The sequence below is a fragment of the Salvelinus namaycush genome, chromosome 24 (assembly GCF_016432855.1).
Source record: "Salvelinus namaycush isolate Seneca chromosome 24, SaNama_1.0, whole genome shotgun sequence".
Lineage (NCBI taxonomy): Eukaryota > Metazoa > Chordata > Actinopteri > Salmoniformes > Salmonidae > Salvelinus > Salvelinus namaycush.
Window position 1 is genome coordinate 33,791,491 of NC_052330.1, and position 15,296 is coordinate 33,806,786.

The following is a 15,296-nucleotide window of genomic DNA, read 5'->3' on the forward strand; positions in this document are numbered from 1 at the left end:
GTATATTGAAGCGGTAGGGCCCCCGGGGGGGCGTAGTAGTATATTGAAGCGGTAGGGCCCCCGGGGGGGCGTAGTAGTATATTGAAGCGGTAGGGCCCCCGGGGGGGCGTAGTAGTATATTGAAGCGGTAGGGCCCCCGGGGGGCGTAGTAGTATATTGAAGCGGTAGGGCCCCCGGGGGGCGTAGTAGTATATTGAAGCGGTAGGGCCCCCGGGGGGCGTAGTAGTATATTGAAGCGGTAGGGCCCCCGGGGGGCGTAGTAGTATATTGAAGCGGTAGGGCCCCCGGGGGGCGTAGTAGTATATTGAAGCGGTAGGGCCCCCGGGGGGCGTAGTAGTATATTGAAGCGGTAGGGCCCCCGGGGGGCGTAGTATATCAGCCATTATAAACTGGGTGATTTGAGCCCTGAATTATTATGATTGGCTGAAAGCCATGGTATACCCCATCCTCTACTGCCCGTCTACTGCTCGTATAAATTTCGTATACCACGGGTATGACGAGATTTAGTTCTACTGCTCTAATTATGTTGGTTACCATTTTATAATAGCAATAAGGCTCCTCGGGGGGTTTGTGATATATGGCCAATATACCACGGCTAGGGGCTGCGTCCAGGCACTCCGCGTTGTGTCGTGCGTAAGAACATCCCATAGCCGTGCTATATTGGCCATATACCACACCCCCCTAGGAGCCTTATTGCTATTATAAACTGGTTACCAACGTAAATAGAACAGTAAACAAGTAGTTTTGCGTCACACCCATAATATATATAATCTGATATACACACGGCTAGAATGCTGTTTCAGCCAATCAGAATCCAGGATCTAAACTACCCGGTTTACAATAATGTGTGTGTGTATAAAATGTAATTACAATCCAATGTTAGGTCATACGTAGTGGTAGTTAGCTAGTTAGAATACATGATCATAATGTCTTTCTCTCATCCACTAGTGTCGAGATGTGAGAACAAGAGAAGTGGGAATCCAGGAGATCCATCACAAAGTCCGTCCCTACCAGGTGGAGCTGATTCGTAGAGACTACGTGGCCAACGGTGGCTGGGAGACCTTCCTGTCCTACGAGGATCCAGAACAGGACATTCTGATTGGTCTGCTGCGTCTGCGGCGTTGTTCCGCCCAATCATTTCGCCCTGAGCTCAAAGGGGGAGTGTCTATCGTCCGTGAGCTGCACGTCTACGGCAGCGTGGTTCCTGTCAGTAGCAGAGACCCCAACAAGTTCCAACACCAGGTACACACACCAACCAACCCACCTACCCACCCACCCACCCACCCAGCGCTATTCAAATATTACTAGCTATTCAACATCATCATGACCTTGTTAAGTTGAATCATGTGGTTTTTTTAATGAACTGAATCACTGTCTCTATGTTGTGTGTCAAGTCTCTGAGGTTTTGTTGAGCTCAGTGCTTGATTAGTCTTTTCATTTGTTCCTCCTGTTTGTAGGGCTTTGGCATGATGTTGATGGAGGAAGCAGAGAGGATCGCCAGAGAGGAACACGGCTCTGGGAAACTAGCCGTCATCTCAGGTGGGTCTCTTATCGTTCTCTCTCTCCTCCATGCTTAGGAGCAGTAGACAGATGGTCTTATCTCTCTCTCCTCCATGCTTAGGAGCAGTAGACAGATGGTCCTATCTCTCTCTCCTCCATGCTTAGGAGCAGTAGACAGATGGTCCTATCTCTCTCTCCTCCATGCTTAGGAGCAGTAGACAGATGGTTTTATCTCTCTCTCCTCCTAGGAGCAGTAGACAGATGGTCCTATCTCTCTCTCTTTCCTAGGAGCAGTAGACAGATGGTCCTATCTCTCTCTCTTTCCTAGGAGCAGTAGACAGATGGTTTTATCTCTCTCTCTTTCCTAGGAGCAGTAGACAGATGGTTTTATCTCTCTCTCCTCCATGCTCAGGAGCAGTAGACAGATGGTCCTATCTCTCTCTTTCCTAGGAGCAGTAGACAGATGGTCCTATCTCTCTCTCTTTCCTAGGAGCAGTAGACAGATGGTCTTATCTCTCTCTCCTCCTAGGAGCAGTAGACGGATGGTCCTATCTCTCTCTCCTCCATGCTTAGGAGCAGTAGACAGATGGTCTTATCTCTCTCTCTTTCCTAGGAGCAGTAGACAGATGGTCTTATCTCTCGCTCTTTCCTAGGAGCAGTAGACGGATGGTCCTATCTCTCTCTCCTCCATGCTTAGGAGCAGTAGACAGATGGTCTTATCTCTCTCTCCTCCATGCTTAGGAGCAGTAGACGGATGGTCCTATCTCTCTCTCCTCCATGCTTAGGAGCAGTAGACAGATGGTCTTATCTCTCTCTCCTCCATGCTTAGGAGCAGTAGACGGATGGTCCTATCTCTCTCTCCTCCATGCTTAGGAGCAGTAGACAGATGGTCCTATCTCTCTCTCCTCCATGCTTAGGAGCAGTAGACAGATGGTCTTATCTCTCTCTCCTCCATGCTTAGGAGCAGTAGACAGATGGTTTTATCTCTCTCTCCTCCATGCTTAGGAGCAGTAGACAGATGGTCCTATCTCTCTCTCCTCCATGCTTAGGAGCAGTAGACAGATGGTTTTATCTCTCTCTCCTCCTAGGAGCAGTAGACAGATGGTCCTATCTCTCTCTCTTTCCTAGGAGCAGTAGACAGATGGTCCTATCTCTCTCTCTTTCCTAGGAGCAGTAGACAGATGGTTTTATCTCTCTCTCTTTCCTAGGAGCATTAGACAGATGGTTTTATCTCTCTCTCCTCCATGCTCAGGAGCAGTAGACAGATGGTCCTATCTCTCTCTTTCCTAGGAGCAGTAGACAGATGGTCCTATCTCTCTCTCTTTCCTAGGAGCAGTAGACAGATGGTCTTATCTCTCTCTCTTTCCTAGGAGCAGTAGACGGATGGTCCTATCTCTCTCTCCTCCATGCTTAGGAGCAGTAGACAGATGGTCTTATCTCTCTCTCCTCCATGCTTAGGAGCAGTAGACAGATGGTCTTATCTCTCTCTCCTCCATGCTTAGGAGCAGTAGACAGATGGTCCTATCTCTCTCTCCTCCATGCTTAGGAGCAGTAGACAGATGGTCTTATCTCTCTCTCCTCCATGCTTAGGAGCAGTAGACGGATGGTCCTATCTCTCTCTCCTCCATGCTTAGGAGCAGTAGACAGATGGTCCTATCTCTCTCTCCTCCTAGGAGCAGTAGACGGATGGTCCTATCTCTCTCTCCTCCATGCTTAGGAGCAGTAGACAGATGGTCCTATCTCTCTCTCCTCCTAGGAGCAGTAGACAGATGGTTTTATCTCTCTCTCCTCCATGCTTAGGAGCAGTAGACAGATGGTCCTATCTCTCTCTCCTCCATGCTTAGGAGCAGTAGACAGATGGTTTTATCTCTCTCTCCTCCATGCTTAGGAGCAGTAGACAGATGGTTTTATCTCTCTCTCCTCCATGCTTAGGAGCAGTAGACAGATGGTTTTATCTCTCTCTCCTCCATGCTTAGGAGCAGTAGACAGATGGTTTTATCTCTCTCTCCTCCATGCTTAGGAGCAGTAGACAGATGGTTTTATCTCTCTCTCCTCCATGCTTAGGAGCAGTAGACAGATGGTTTTATCTCTCTCTCCTCCATGCTTAGGAGCAGTAGACAGATGGTCTTATCTCTCTCTCCTCCATGCTTAGGAGCAGTAGACAGATGGTCCTATCTCTCTCTCCTCCATGCTTAGGAGCAGTAGACAGATGGTTTTATCTCTCTCTCCTCCATGCTTAGGAGCAGTAGACAGATGGTCTTATCTCTCTCTCCTCCATGCTTAGGAGCAGTAGACAGATGGTCTTATCTCTCTCTCCTCCATGCTTAGGAGCAGTAGACAGATGGTTTTATCTCTCTCTCCTCCATGCTTAGGAGCAGTAGACAGATGGTCCTATCTCTCTCTCCTCCATGCTTAGGAGCAGTAGACAGATGGTTTTATCTCTCTCTCCTCCATGCTTAGGAGCAGTAGACAGATGGTTTTATCTCTCTCTCCTCCATGCTTAGGAGCAGTAGACAGATGGTCTTATCTCTCTCTCCTCCATGCTTAGGAGCAGTAGACAGATGGTCTTATCTCTCTCTCCTCCATGCTTAGGAGCAGTAGACAGATGGTCCTATCTCTCTCTCCTCCATGCTTAGGAGCAGTAGACAGATGGTCTTATCTCTCTCTCCTCCATGCTTAGGAGCAGTAGACGGATGGTCCTATCTCTCTCTCCTCCATGCTTAGGAGCAGTAGACAGATGGTTTTATCTCTCTCTCCTCCATGCTTAGGAGCAGTAGACAGATGGTCCTATCTCTCTCTCCTCCATGCTTAGGAGCAGTAGACAGATGGTTTTATCTCTCTCTCCTCCATGCTTAGGAGCAGTAGACAGATGGTTTTATCTCTCTCTCCTCCATGCTTAGGAGCAGTAGACAGATGGTCTTATCTCTCTCTCCTCCATGCTTAGGAGCAGTAGACAGATGGTCCTATCTCTCTCTCCTCCATGCTTAGGAGCAGTAGACAGATGGTCCTATCTCTCTCTCTTTCCTAGGAGCAGTAGACGGATGGTCCTATCTCTCTCTCCTCCATGCTTAGGAGCAGTAGACAGATGGTCTTATCTCTCTCTCCTCCATGCTTAGGAGCAGTAGACAGATGGTCTTATCTCTCTCTCCTCCATGCTTAGGAGCAGTAGACGGATGGTCCTATCTCTCTCTCCTCCATGCTTAGGAGCAGTAGACAGATGGTCCTATCTCTCTCTCCTCCATGCTTAGGAGCAGTAGACGGATGGTCCTATCTCTCTCTCCTCCATGCTTAGGAGCAGTAGACAGATGGTCCTATCTCTCTCTCCTCCATGCTTAGGAGCAGTAGACAGATGGTCTTATCTCTCTCTCTTTCCTAGGAGCAGTAGACAGATGGTCCTATCTCTCTCTCCTCCTAGGAGCAGTAGACGGATGGTCCTATCTCTCTCTCTCTCCATGCTTAGGAGCAGTAGACAGATGGTCCTATCTCTCTCTCCTCCATGCTTAGGAGCAGTAGACAGATGGTTTTATCTCTCTCTCCTCCATGCTTAGGAGCAGTAGACAGATGGTCCTATCTCTCTCTCCTCCATGCTTAGGAGCAGTAGACAGATGGTTTTATCTCTCTCTCCTCCATGCTTAGGAGCAGTAGACAGATGGTTTTATCTCTCTCTCCTCCATGCTTAGGAGCAGTAGACAGATGGTCCTATCTCTCTCTCTTTCCTAGGAGCAGTAGACAGATGGTTTTATCTCTCTCTCTTTCCTAGGAGCAGTAGACAGATGGTTTTATCTCTCTCTCTTTCCTAGGAGCAGTAGACAGATGGTCCTATCTCTCTCTCTTTCCTAGGAGCAGTAGACAGATGGTTTTATCTCTCTCTCTTTCCTAGGAGCAGTAGACAGATGGTCCTATCTCTCTCTCTTTCCTAGGAGCAGTAGACAGATGGTCCTATCTCTCTCTCTTTCCTAGGAGCAGTAGACAGATGGTTTTATCTCTCTCTCTTTCCTAGGAGCAGTAGACAGATGGTCCTATCTCTCTCTCTTTCCTAGGAGCAGTAGACAGATGGTTTTATCTCTCTCTCTTTCCTAGGAGCAGTAGACAGATGGTCCTATCTCTCTCTCTTTCCTAGGAGCAGTAGACAGATGGTTTTATCTCTCTCTCTTTCCTAGGAGCAGTAGACAGATGGTTTTATCTCTCTCTCCTCCATGCTCAGGAGCAGTAGACAGATGGTCCTATCTCTCTCTTTCCTAGGAGCAGTAGACAGATGGTCCTATCTCTCTCTTTCCTAGGAGCAGTAGACAGATGGTCCTATCTCTCTCTCTTTCCTAGGAGCAGTAGACAGATGGTCCTATCTCTCTCTCTTTCCTAGGAGCAGTAGACAGATGGTTTTATCTCTCTCCTCCATGCTCAGGAGCAGTAGACGGATGGTCCTATCTCTCTCTCCTCCATGCTTAGGAGCAGTAGACAGATGGTCTTATCTCTCTCTCTTTCCTAGGAGCAGTAGACAGATGGTCTTATCTCTCTCTCTTTCCTAGGAGCAGTAGACAGATGGTCTTATCTCTCTCTCCTCCTAGGAGCAGTAGACAGATGGTCCTATCTCTCTCTCCTCCATGCTTAGGAGCAGTAGACAGATGGTCTTATCTCTCTCTCCTCCATGCTTAGGAGCAGTAGACAGATGGTCCTATCTCTCTCTCCTCCATGCTTAGGAGCAGTAGACAGATGGTTTTATCTCTCTCTCCTCCATGCTTAGGAGCAGTAGACAGATGGTCTTATCTCTCTCTCTTTCCTAGGAGCAGTAGACAGATGGTCTTATCTCTCTCTCTTTCCTAGGAGCAGTAGACAGATGGTCTTATCTCTCTCTCCTCCTAGGAGCAGTAGACAGATGGTCTTATCTCTCTCTCTTTCCTAGGAGCAGTAGACAGATGGTCTTATCTCTCTCTCTTTCCTAGGAGCAGTAGACAGATGGTCTTATCTCTCTCTCTTTCCTAGGAGCAGTAGACAGATGGTCTTATCTCTCTCTCTCTTTCCTAGGAGCAGTAGACAGATGGTCTTATCTCTCTCTCCTCCTAGGAGCAGTAGACAGATGGTCTTATCTCTCTCTCCTCCTAGGAGCAGTAGACAGATGGTCTTATCTCTCTCTCCTCCTAGGAGCAGTAGACAGATGGTCTTATCTCCTCCTAGGAGCAGTAGACGGATGGTCTTCTCTCCTCCTAGGAGCTCTTTTTCTTGTATTCCAGGCTTTATCTACAAATTCTGTAAACAGAAATACACAATGAACAGAAACATTCCAGTTTCTCCTCATGGCTCAGCCGTATAATTCCAGGGTAGACGGTGCATTCAGAAAGTATTCAGACCCCTTCACTTTTCCCACATTTTGTTACGTTACAGCCTTTTTCTAAAATGTATTAAATAGTTTCTCCCCCCCCCCCCCCCCCCCCCCCCTCAATCTACACACAATACCCCATAATGACAAATTAAAAACTTGTTTTTAGAAAGTTTCCCCCACCCCCAAAATAAATTTAAAAAAATCACATTTACATAAGTATTTAGATCCTCTACTCAGTAGTTTGTTGAAGCACCTTTGGCAGCGATTACAGCCTCGAGTCTTCTTTGGTATGATGCTACAAGCTTGGCACACCTGTATTTGTGGAGTTTCTCCCATTTCTTCTCTGCGAATCCTCTCAAACTCTGTCAGGTTGGATGGGAAGCGTTGCTGCACAGCTATTTTCAGGTTTCTACAGAGATGTTCGATCGGGTTCAAGTCTGTGCTCTGGCTGGGCCACTCAAGGACATTCAGAGATTTATCCTGATGCCACTCCTGCGTTGTCTTGGCTGTGTGCTTAGGGTCGTTGTCGTGATGGAAGGTGAACCTTCGCCCCCAGTCTGATGTCCTGAGCGCTCTGGAGCAGGTTTTCATCAAGGATCTCTCTGTACTTTGCTCTGTTCATCTTTCCCTCAATCCTGACTAGTCTCCCAGTCCCTGCTGCTGAAAAACATCCCCACAGCATGATGCTGCCACCACCATGCTTCACCGTAGGGATGGTGCCAGGTTTCCTCCAGACGTGACACTTTGCATTCAGGCCAAAGAGTTCAATCTTTGTTTCATCAGACCAGAGCATCTTGTTTGTTATGGTCTGAGAGTCTTTAGGTGCCTTTTGGCAAACTCCAAGCAGGCTGTCATGTGCCTTTTTAATGAGGAGTGGTTTCTGTCTGGCCACTCTACCATAAAGACCTGATTGGTGGAGTGCTGCAGAGATAGTTGTCCTTCTGGAAGGTTCTCCCATTTCCACTGAGAAATGCTGGAGCTCTGTCAGAGTGACCGTCGGGATCTTGGTCACCTTCCTCTTCTCCCCCGATTGCTCAGTTTGGCCGGGGTCCAGCTCTAGGAAGAGTCTTGGTGGTTCCAAACTTCTTCCATTTAAGAATGATGGAGGCCACTGTGTTCTTGGGGACCTTCAATGTTGCAGAAATGTTTTGGTACCCTTCCCCAGATCTGTGCCTCGACACAATCCTGTCTCAGAGCTCTATGGACAATTCCTTCGACCTCATGGCAGGGTTTTTGTTCTGACATGTACTGTCAACTGTGGGACCTTATATAGACAGGTGTGTACCTTTCCACATCATGTCCAATCAATTGAATTTGGACTCCAATTAAGTTGTAGAAACATCTCAAGGATGATCAATGGAAACAGAATGCACATGAGCTAAATTTTGAGTCTCATAGCAAAGGGTCTGAATACTTATGGAAATAACGTATTTCAGTTATTTTTTTGTAAATTTGCGTAAGATTCTAAAACTGTTTTTGCTTTGTCATGGGGTATTGTGTGTAGAAGTATTTAATCTATTTTAGAATAAGGCTGTAATGTTACAAAATGTGGAAAAAGTCAAGGGGTGTGAATACTTTCCGAAGGCACCCTACGGTGGGCTTTCTAGAATAAAGACACGGGTATCGTGGTAGAAAAGGCAATTGAAATTCATTTGATCCTCTATCTCTATTTCTTTGAGATCACTTAATACTTAAGTATCAAAAAAGTAAATGTATAAGTCATTTAAAATTCCTTATTAAACAAACCAGACGGCACAAGTGTTTTTTAGATGTGCCAGGGTCACACTCCAACACTCAGACATAATTTACAAACGAAGCATTTGTGTTTAGTGAGTCCGCCAGATCAGAGGCAGTAGGGATGTTCTCTGTTTAGTGAGTCCACCAGATCAGAGGCAGTAGGGATGACCAGGGATGTTCTCTGTTTAGTGAGTCCGCCAGATCAGAGGCAGTAGGGATGACCAGGGATGTTCTCTGTTTAGTGAGTCCGCCAGATCAGAGGCAGTAGAGATGACCAGGGATGTTCTCTGTTTAGTGAGTCCTCCAGATCAGAGGCAGTAGGGATGACCAGGGATGTTCTCTGTTTAGTGAGTCCGCCAGATCAGAGGCAGTAGGGATGACCAGGGATGTTCTCTGTTTAGTGAGTCCTCCAGATCAGAGGCAGTAGAGATGACCAGGGATGTTCTCTGTTTAGTGAGTCCGCCAGATCAGAGGCAGTAGGGATGACCAGGGATGTTCTCTGTTTAGTGAGTCCGCCAGATCAGAGGCAGTAGGGATGACCAGGGATGTTCTCTGTTTAGTGAGTCCGCCAGATCAGAGGCAGTAGAGATGACCAGGGATGTTCTCTGTTTAGTGAGTCCGCCAGATCAGAGGCAGTAGGGATGACCAGGGATGTTCTCTGTTTAGTGAGTCCTCCAGATCAGAGGCAGTAGGGATGACCAGGGATGTTCTCTGTTTAGTGAGTCCGCCAGATCAGAGGCAGTAGAGATGACCAGGGATGTTCTCTGTTTAGTGAGTCCTCCAGATCAGAGGCAGTAGGGATGACCAGGGATTTTCTCTGTTTAGTGAGTCCTCCAGATCAGAGACAGTAGGGATGACCAGGGATGTTCTCTGTTTAGTGAGTCCGCCAGATCAGAGGCAGTAGAGATGACCAGGGATGTTCTCTGTTTAGTGAGTCCGCCAGATCAGAGGCAGTAGGGATGACCAGGGATGTTCTCTGTTTAGTGAGTCCGCCAGATCAGAGGCAGTAGGGATGACCAGGGATGTTCTCTGTTTAGTGAGTCCACCAGATCAGAGGCAGTAGGGATGACCAGGGATGTTCTCTGTTTAGTGAGTCCGCCAGATCAGAGGCAGTAGAGATGACCAGGGATGTTCTCTGTTTAGTGAGTCCGCCAGATCAGAGGCAGTAGGGATGACCAGGGATGTTCTCTTGATAAGTGTGTGAATTGGACCATTTTCTGTCCTGCTAAGCATTCAAAATGCAACAAGTACTTTTGGCTGTCAAGGAAAATGTAAGGAGTAAAAAGTATATATTTTTTTCTTTATGAATGTAGTGGAGTAAAAATAGTCCAAATATAAATAGTAGAGTACAGATACCCCCCCCCCAAAAAAACTAAAAAAAGTACTACTTAAATACTTTACGCCACTGTCAGCATATAGTAGGATGCTTAGCATTTCATCATATCTTACACCAATATTTAACTGTTTTAATTTATTTTGCCAAATCATTCATAAACATAATTTCAGCAAGTAGAGCTATTTGGGGAGTGCTTCTACATCTGTATTGCTTGCTGTTTGGGGTTTTAGGCTGGGTTTCTGTATTAGCACTTTGTGACATGCTAATGTAAAAAGGGCTTTATAAATACATTTGATTGCTTCATTGATTTTACACCCGAGGGTGTGGGAAACCACTCTGTACGATATTCATTAACAAGACAGTTGGTGCTTTTTGTAGAGACTGGATTGCGTGGTAATATTTCCCATCAACCCATGTCTTTATCAAACTTCTGTGTTTCAGGTGTGGGAACTCGGAACTACTACAGGAAGATGGGTTATGAGCTGGAGGGACCGTATATGGTGAAACACCTGGAGGTGTGTCTGTAGACGAACTTGGGAATTAACCTGTTTTTTATTATCATTGTTTTACCAAGACGCACGCAAGACAAAAATATATTTATTTGTTACTAGTACATGATTGTTACTCTGGAGACGCTACAGAGTACATGAATGACAATACATGCATCACTCTTGTTTTAGTTATGCTTGTGGTATCAGAGGGCGGAGTGAATAGGTCAGTTTGGAGGAAGCTGATCCTAGATCTGTGCATTTAAAGAGTGACTTCTACCCAGAGTGGGTACAGCATAAGAGTCTTAAGTTCACCTTGATGGACCATTGGTCTGTGCGTCCTCGGTCATTTAAGCCGTAGTTCAGGAATACTTTGTAAGAGTCTCCTCCAGCTTCATGAGACAACTAGGAGGCTGTTTAGCTTCGTGTTTTTAGTTCATCATGTTATCAGTGAGTTGAGGAAGACCACCAGTATGAATCGTTGTTCGTGAACAGACTTGGCACTATAATTGGTCAGTCAGTGGGGAAAGTCCTCTCTGAACAGATGTTTTATAGCCACAGTTTTATAGGGCAGGAAATGGAATAATAGTGTTGCATATGTTTATTTTTAAACCCTCTCTTAATCCTATCCCATGTTTTCCTGTTTTTGTTTTTTATTTACAACAAATGTTACTTTTGTTTTGGTGTTGGACTTAAGATTTCAGTTAAAATCCCTTTCACTGCTCTGAAAGCTGTTTTGGTTTCATGGAATAAAATATTTAACATTTATATCATTTCAACTGTTGTCACTTTTTGCCCTTGCTTTGTTATTGAATGTGTTTACTCTTGATAAGGGCTTCTGCTAAATGGGGGAAAAAAGACAAATGTACTTGTCTGTCAGAGAATGCCTGTGTTGATAAGATAAACATGTTTGTAATTATACTGCATGAGTTTCCAGTCGTCAACAGAGTAGAGAAATATAAACTAAAGAATAGAACATTTTAAACAAAAATCAGCCTTTGTCTCTGACTCTGAAAAGCCATTTGTGTTAAAGTCCATCACCATGGCAGCACTTCCTATGATGATGTGTTCTAGAATCTAGAGTAGCCTATCAGAGGTTGTGTTCCTCAGTCCAATTACATCTCTATCAGTCCTCAGTCAACTGAGCACTGACTGAGTGGCCCATTGACTGCTTCCCAAATGGCATCTTATTCCCTATATAGTGCACTACTTTTGACCAGAGCCCTATTGGGATGTTGCCACTCTCCATAAAAGGAGGCCTGTCATTTGAAAAATGGCTAACAAACTGACCCTCTTTGTAACTGAAACCTCTTATGTGGAGACCATGGGCACGTTTTAAATGGTAAGGCCAAAGCAACCGGCTGTAGAGTGATTTCGGGGGAGGTTTGTACGCGACAGCCGGAAGTCGAACACTAATGTGGGTTTCCAATAGCAACGCTCAGATCAACGTGGCAGTGTTGCCATTGTTTATAAAAGTGTTTCTTTATATAATGTCGAAATAAACATGTCTCCAACACCGATATCATACAATCACAAACTGAAATCGTGTGTGTACATTGTACAATCATCTAGTGAGAGAGAGCCTCAAACATCACATTAATTTGTATATATCCACGTTATACATAAATCATGGCAAAGCTGGTTCCTGTTTCAGTCACGTCTTTGGTCACGTTTGCGTGGGTCAAACAAAAACAGCCTAATGACTGGTTGACGATAGAGCCTCCGCCTATGCAGGCGATGGCTGCAGGATGAAATTGGTGAACAGCCACTGCACAAACTTGCTGTCGACTGCAGTCAAAAACTTCATGGCCTTTGATCACACGATTTTTGTAAAGTTCATGCTTTCGACATGTATTTATTATGGTTCCCGTTTAGTTCCTGCCAGGGCAGCAGCTACTCTTCCTGAGGTCCAGCAAAATGAAGGCAGTTATACAATTTTTTAAAACATTACAATACATTAATTACAGAATGCACAACACACTAAGTGTGTGCCCTCGGGCCCCTACTCCACTACCACATATCCACAACACATAATCCATGTGTACATGTGTGTATGTTATTGTGTGTGTGTGTGTATGCATGTGTCTGTGCCTGTTTGTGTTGCTTCACAGTCCCCGCTGTTCCATAAGGTGTATTTTTAGCAGTTTTTTTTCATCTGATTTTACTGCTTGCATCAGTTACTTGATGTGGAATAGAGTTCCATGTAGTCATGGCTCTATGTAGTACTGTGCGCCTCCCATAGTCTGCTCTGGACCTGGGGACTGTGAAGAGACCTCTGGTGGCATGTCTTGTGGGGTATGCATGGGTATCAGAGCCGTGTGCTAGTTGTTTAAACCGATAGCTCGGTGCATGCAGCATGTCAACACTTCTTACAAAAACAAGTAGTGATGAAGTCAATCTTTCGTCTACTTTGAGTCATATTATTGTTAGCTCTCCGTGTACATTTAAGGGCCAGCCGTGTTGCACTGTTCTGAGCCAATTGTGGCACCTGACCACACGACTGAACAGTAGTCCAGGTGGGACAAATCTGGCGCCTGTAACACCAGCCTTGTTGACAGTGCTGTTAAGAAGGTAGAAACTAGGGCCTGTAGGACCTGCCTTGTTGATAGTGTTGTTAAGAAGGTAGAAACTAGGGCCTGTAGGACCTGCCTTGTTGATAGTGCTGTTAAGAAGGTAGAGCAGCGCTTTATTATGGACAGACTTCTCCCCATCTTAGCTACTGTTGTATCAATATGTTATAACCATGACAGTTTACAATCCAGGGTTTCTCCAGGCAGTTTAGTCACCTCAACTTGCTCAATTTCCACATTATTTATAACAAGATTTAGTTGAGGTTTAGGGTTTAGTGAATGATTTGTCCCAAATACAATGCTTTTATTTTTTATATTTTTTATATTTAGGACTGACTTATTCCTTGCCACCCACTCTGAAACTAACTGCAGCTCTTTGTTAAGTGTTGCAGTCATTTTGGTTACTGTAGTAGCTGACGTGTATAGTGTTGAGTCATCCGCATACATAGACACACTGGCTTTACTCAAAGACAGTGGCTTGTCATTAGTAAAGATTGAAAAAAGTAAGGGGCCTAGACAGCTGCCCTGGGGAATGCCTGATTCTACCTGTATTATGTTGGAGAGCCTATTTGAGCCAGTAAAGGGGGCTTTACTATTCTTAGGTAGCGGAATGACTTTTGCTTCCCTCCAGGCCTGAAGTCACACACTTTCTAGTAGGCTTAAATTGACAATATGGCAAATAGGAGTGGCAAAATCGTCTGCTATTATCCTCAGTAATTTTCCATCCAAATTGTCAGACCCCGGTGGCTTGTCATTGTTGATAGACAGCAATAATTTTTTCACCTCTTCCACACTCACTTTAGGGAATTCAAAATTACAATTCTTGTCTTTCATAATTTGGTCAGAAATACTTGGATGTGTAGCGTTTGCGTTTGTTGTTGGCATGTCATGCCTAAGTTTACTAATCTTACCAATGAAAAAATCATTAAAGTAGTTGGAAATACCAGTCGGTTTTGTAAAAATTACATTGAAGGTGATTTACTGTAATTCTTTATGTCATTTATCTTTGTTTCATAGTGTAGTTTTTTCTTATTTTTATTTAGATTAGTCACATGATTTCTTAATTTGCAATACGTTTGCCAATCGGTTGTGCAACCAGACTTATTTGCCATTCCTTTTGCATCATCCCTCTCAACCATACAATTTTTAAATTGCTCATCAATCCACTGGGATTTAAAAGTTTTTATAGTAATTTTTCATAATGGGTGCATAATTATTAGTAACTGGGATATGACGTTTCATAAATGTGTTAAGTGCAACGTCTGGTTGGTCCTCATTACGCCACCACGGACCAACAAATATTATTTACATCAACAACATAGGAATCACTACAACAGTTATTGTATGACCTCTTATACACAATATTAGGACCAGCCTTTGGAACTGTGGTTTTCCTAGATATGGCTACTATATTGTGATCACTACATCCGATGGATCTGGATACTGCTTTCAAGCACATTTGGGATGCTACGATAGAATCGATGTCCATGTCCTAGCGTAGTACATTCGGGAGTAGCTTAGTAATGTCATTATACTCGAGCTCCAGGATAGGATATTGTTTTTGCACCAGGACTATTCACATTTCTTACCATGGAGCAGCCCAAAATCACGGCTGGTGAGAAGGACGAGGAAATCCCCCCCCACTCACACACTTCACAGGATGGTGCAGGCCTCCGACAGATGGAGAAGCCCCACTCGATCCAGAGCAGGGATGGAAGGTTGTTGACGTCGACTTCGAAATTGTAGGGGGAGGAGTAGGAGTAGGCACAGCGGCCGCAGACACAGGTACCCCCAGCGACGAAGGGGCAGGAAGATCAGGCTCCAGACACAGGTACCCCCAGCGACGAAGGGGAAGGAAGATCAGGCTCCAGACACAGGTACCCCCAGCGACGAAGGGGCAGGAAGATCAGGCTCCAGACACAGGTACCCCAGCGACGAAGGGGCAGGAAGATCGGGCTCCAGACACAGGTACCCCCAGCGACGAAGGGGCAGGAAGATTAGGCTCCAGAGACAGGTACCCCCAGCGACGAAGGGGTAGGAAGATCAAGCTCCAATGCGACAAAACTATTTTGTTGTTTTGTATCCGCTAGTAGGACCATTTTTATCCCCATAATGCAACACGCTTTGAAAGGCGGTGACCACTTTACAAAAGTGATCCGCTCCATCGTGCCCCATGTCTCAGATTCTCTTCAGTCAGTGTGGTGTTGGTGGAGTCAAATATGAATAAGTCTGAATGAAAAAGCCCTACTGTGCACTGCATCATTTCCTGGAACTAACGCCGTGACTTCACTGTGTGTTACTGTTTCACTTTCAACACTGAAGCAAAATGGGGCCAATATCGCTTCTCC

The 15,296-nt window shown here is 45.3% G+C and overlaps 1 protein-coding gene across 1 annotated transcript in view; it reads left to right on the forward strand.

Moving 5' to 3' along the window:
* LOC120019190 (elongator complex protein 3) overlaps positions 1-11,157 on the forward strand; it is a 46,677-nt gene extending 35,520 nt beyond the window's left edge. Inside the window, exons 12-14 of the mRNA XM_038962501.1 lie at positions 949-1,242; positions 1,458-1,539; positions 10,332-11,157. Of these exons, the coding sequence (XP_038818429.1) occupies positions 949-1,242; positions 1,458-1,539; positions 10,332-10,417 (462 nt within the window). The 3' untranslated portion in view covers positions 10,418-11,157. The remainder of the gene's footprint in view (positions 1-948; positions 1,243-1,457; positions 1,540-10,331) is intronic.
* The last annotated feature ends 4,139 nt before the right edge of the window (positions 11,158-15,296 follow it).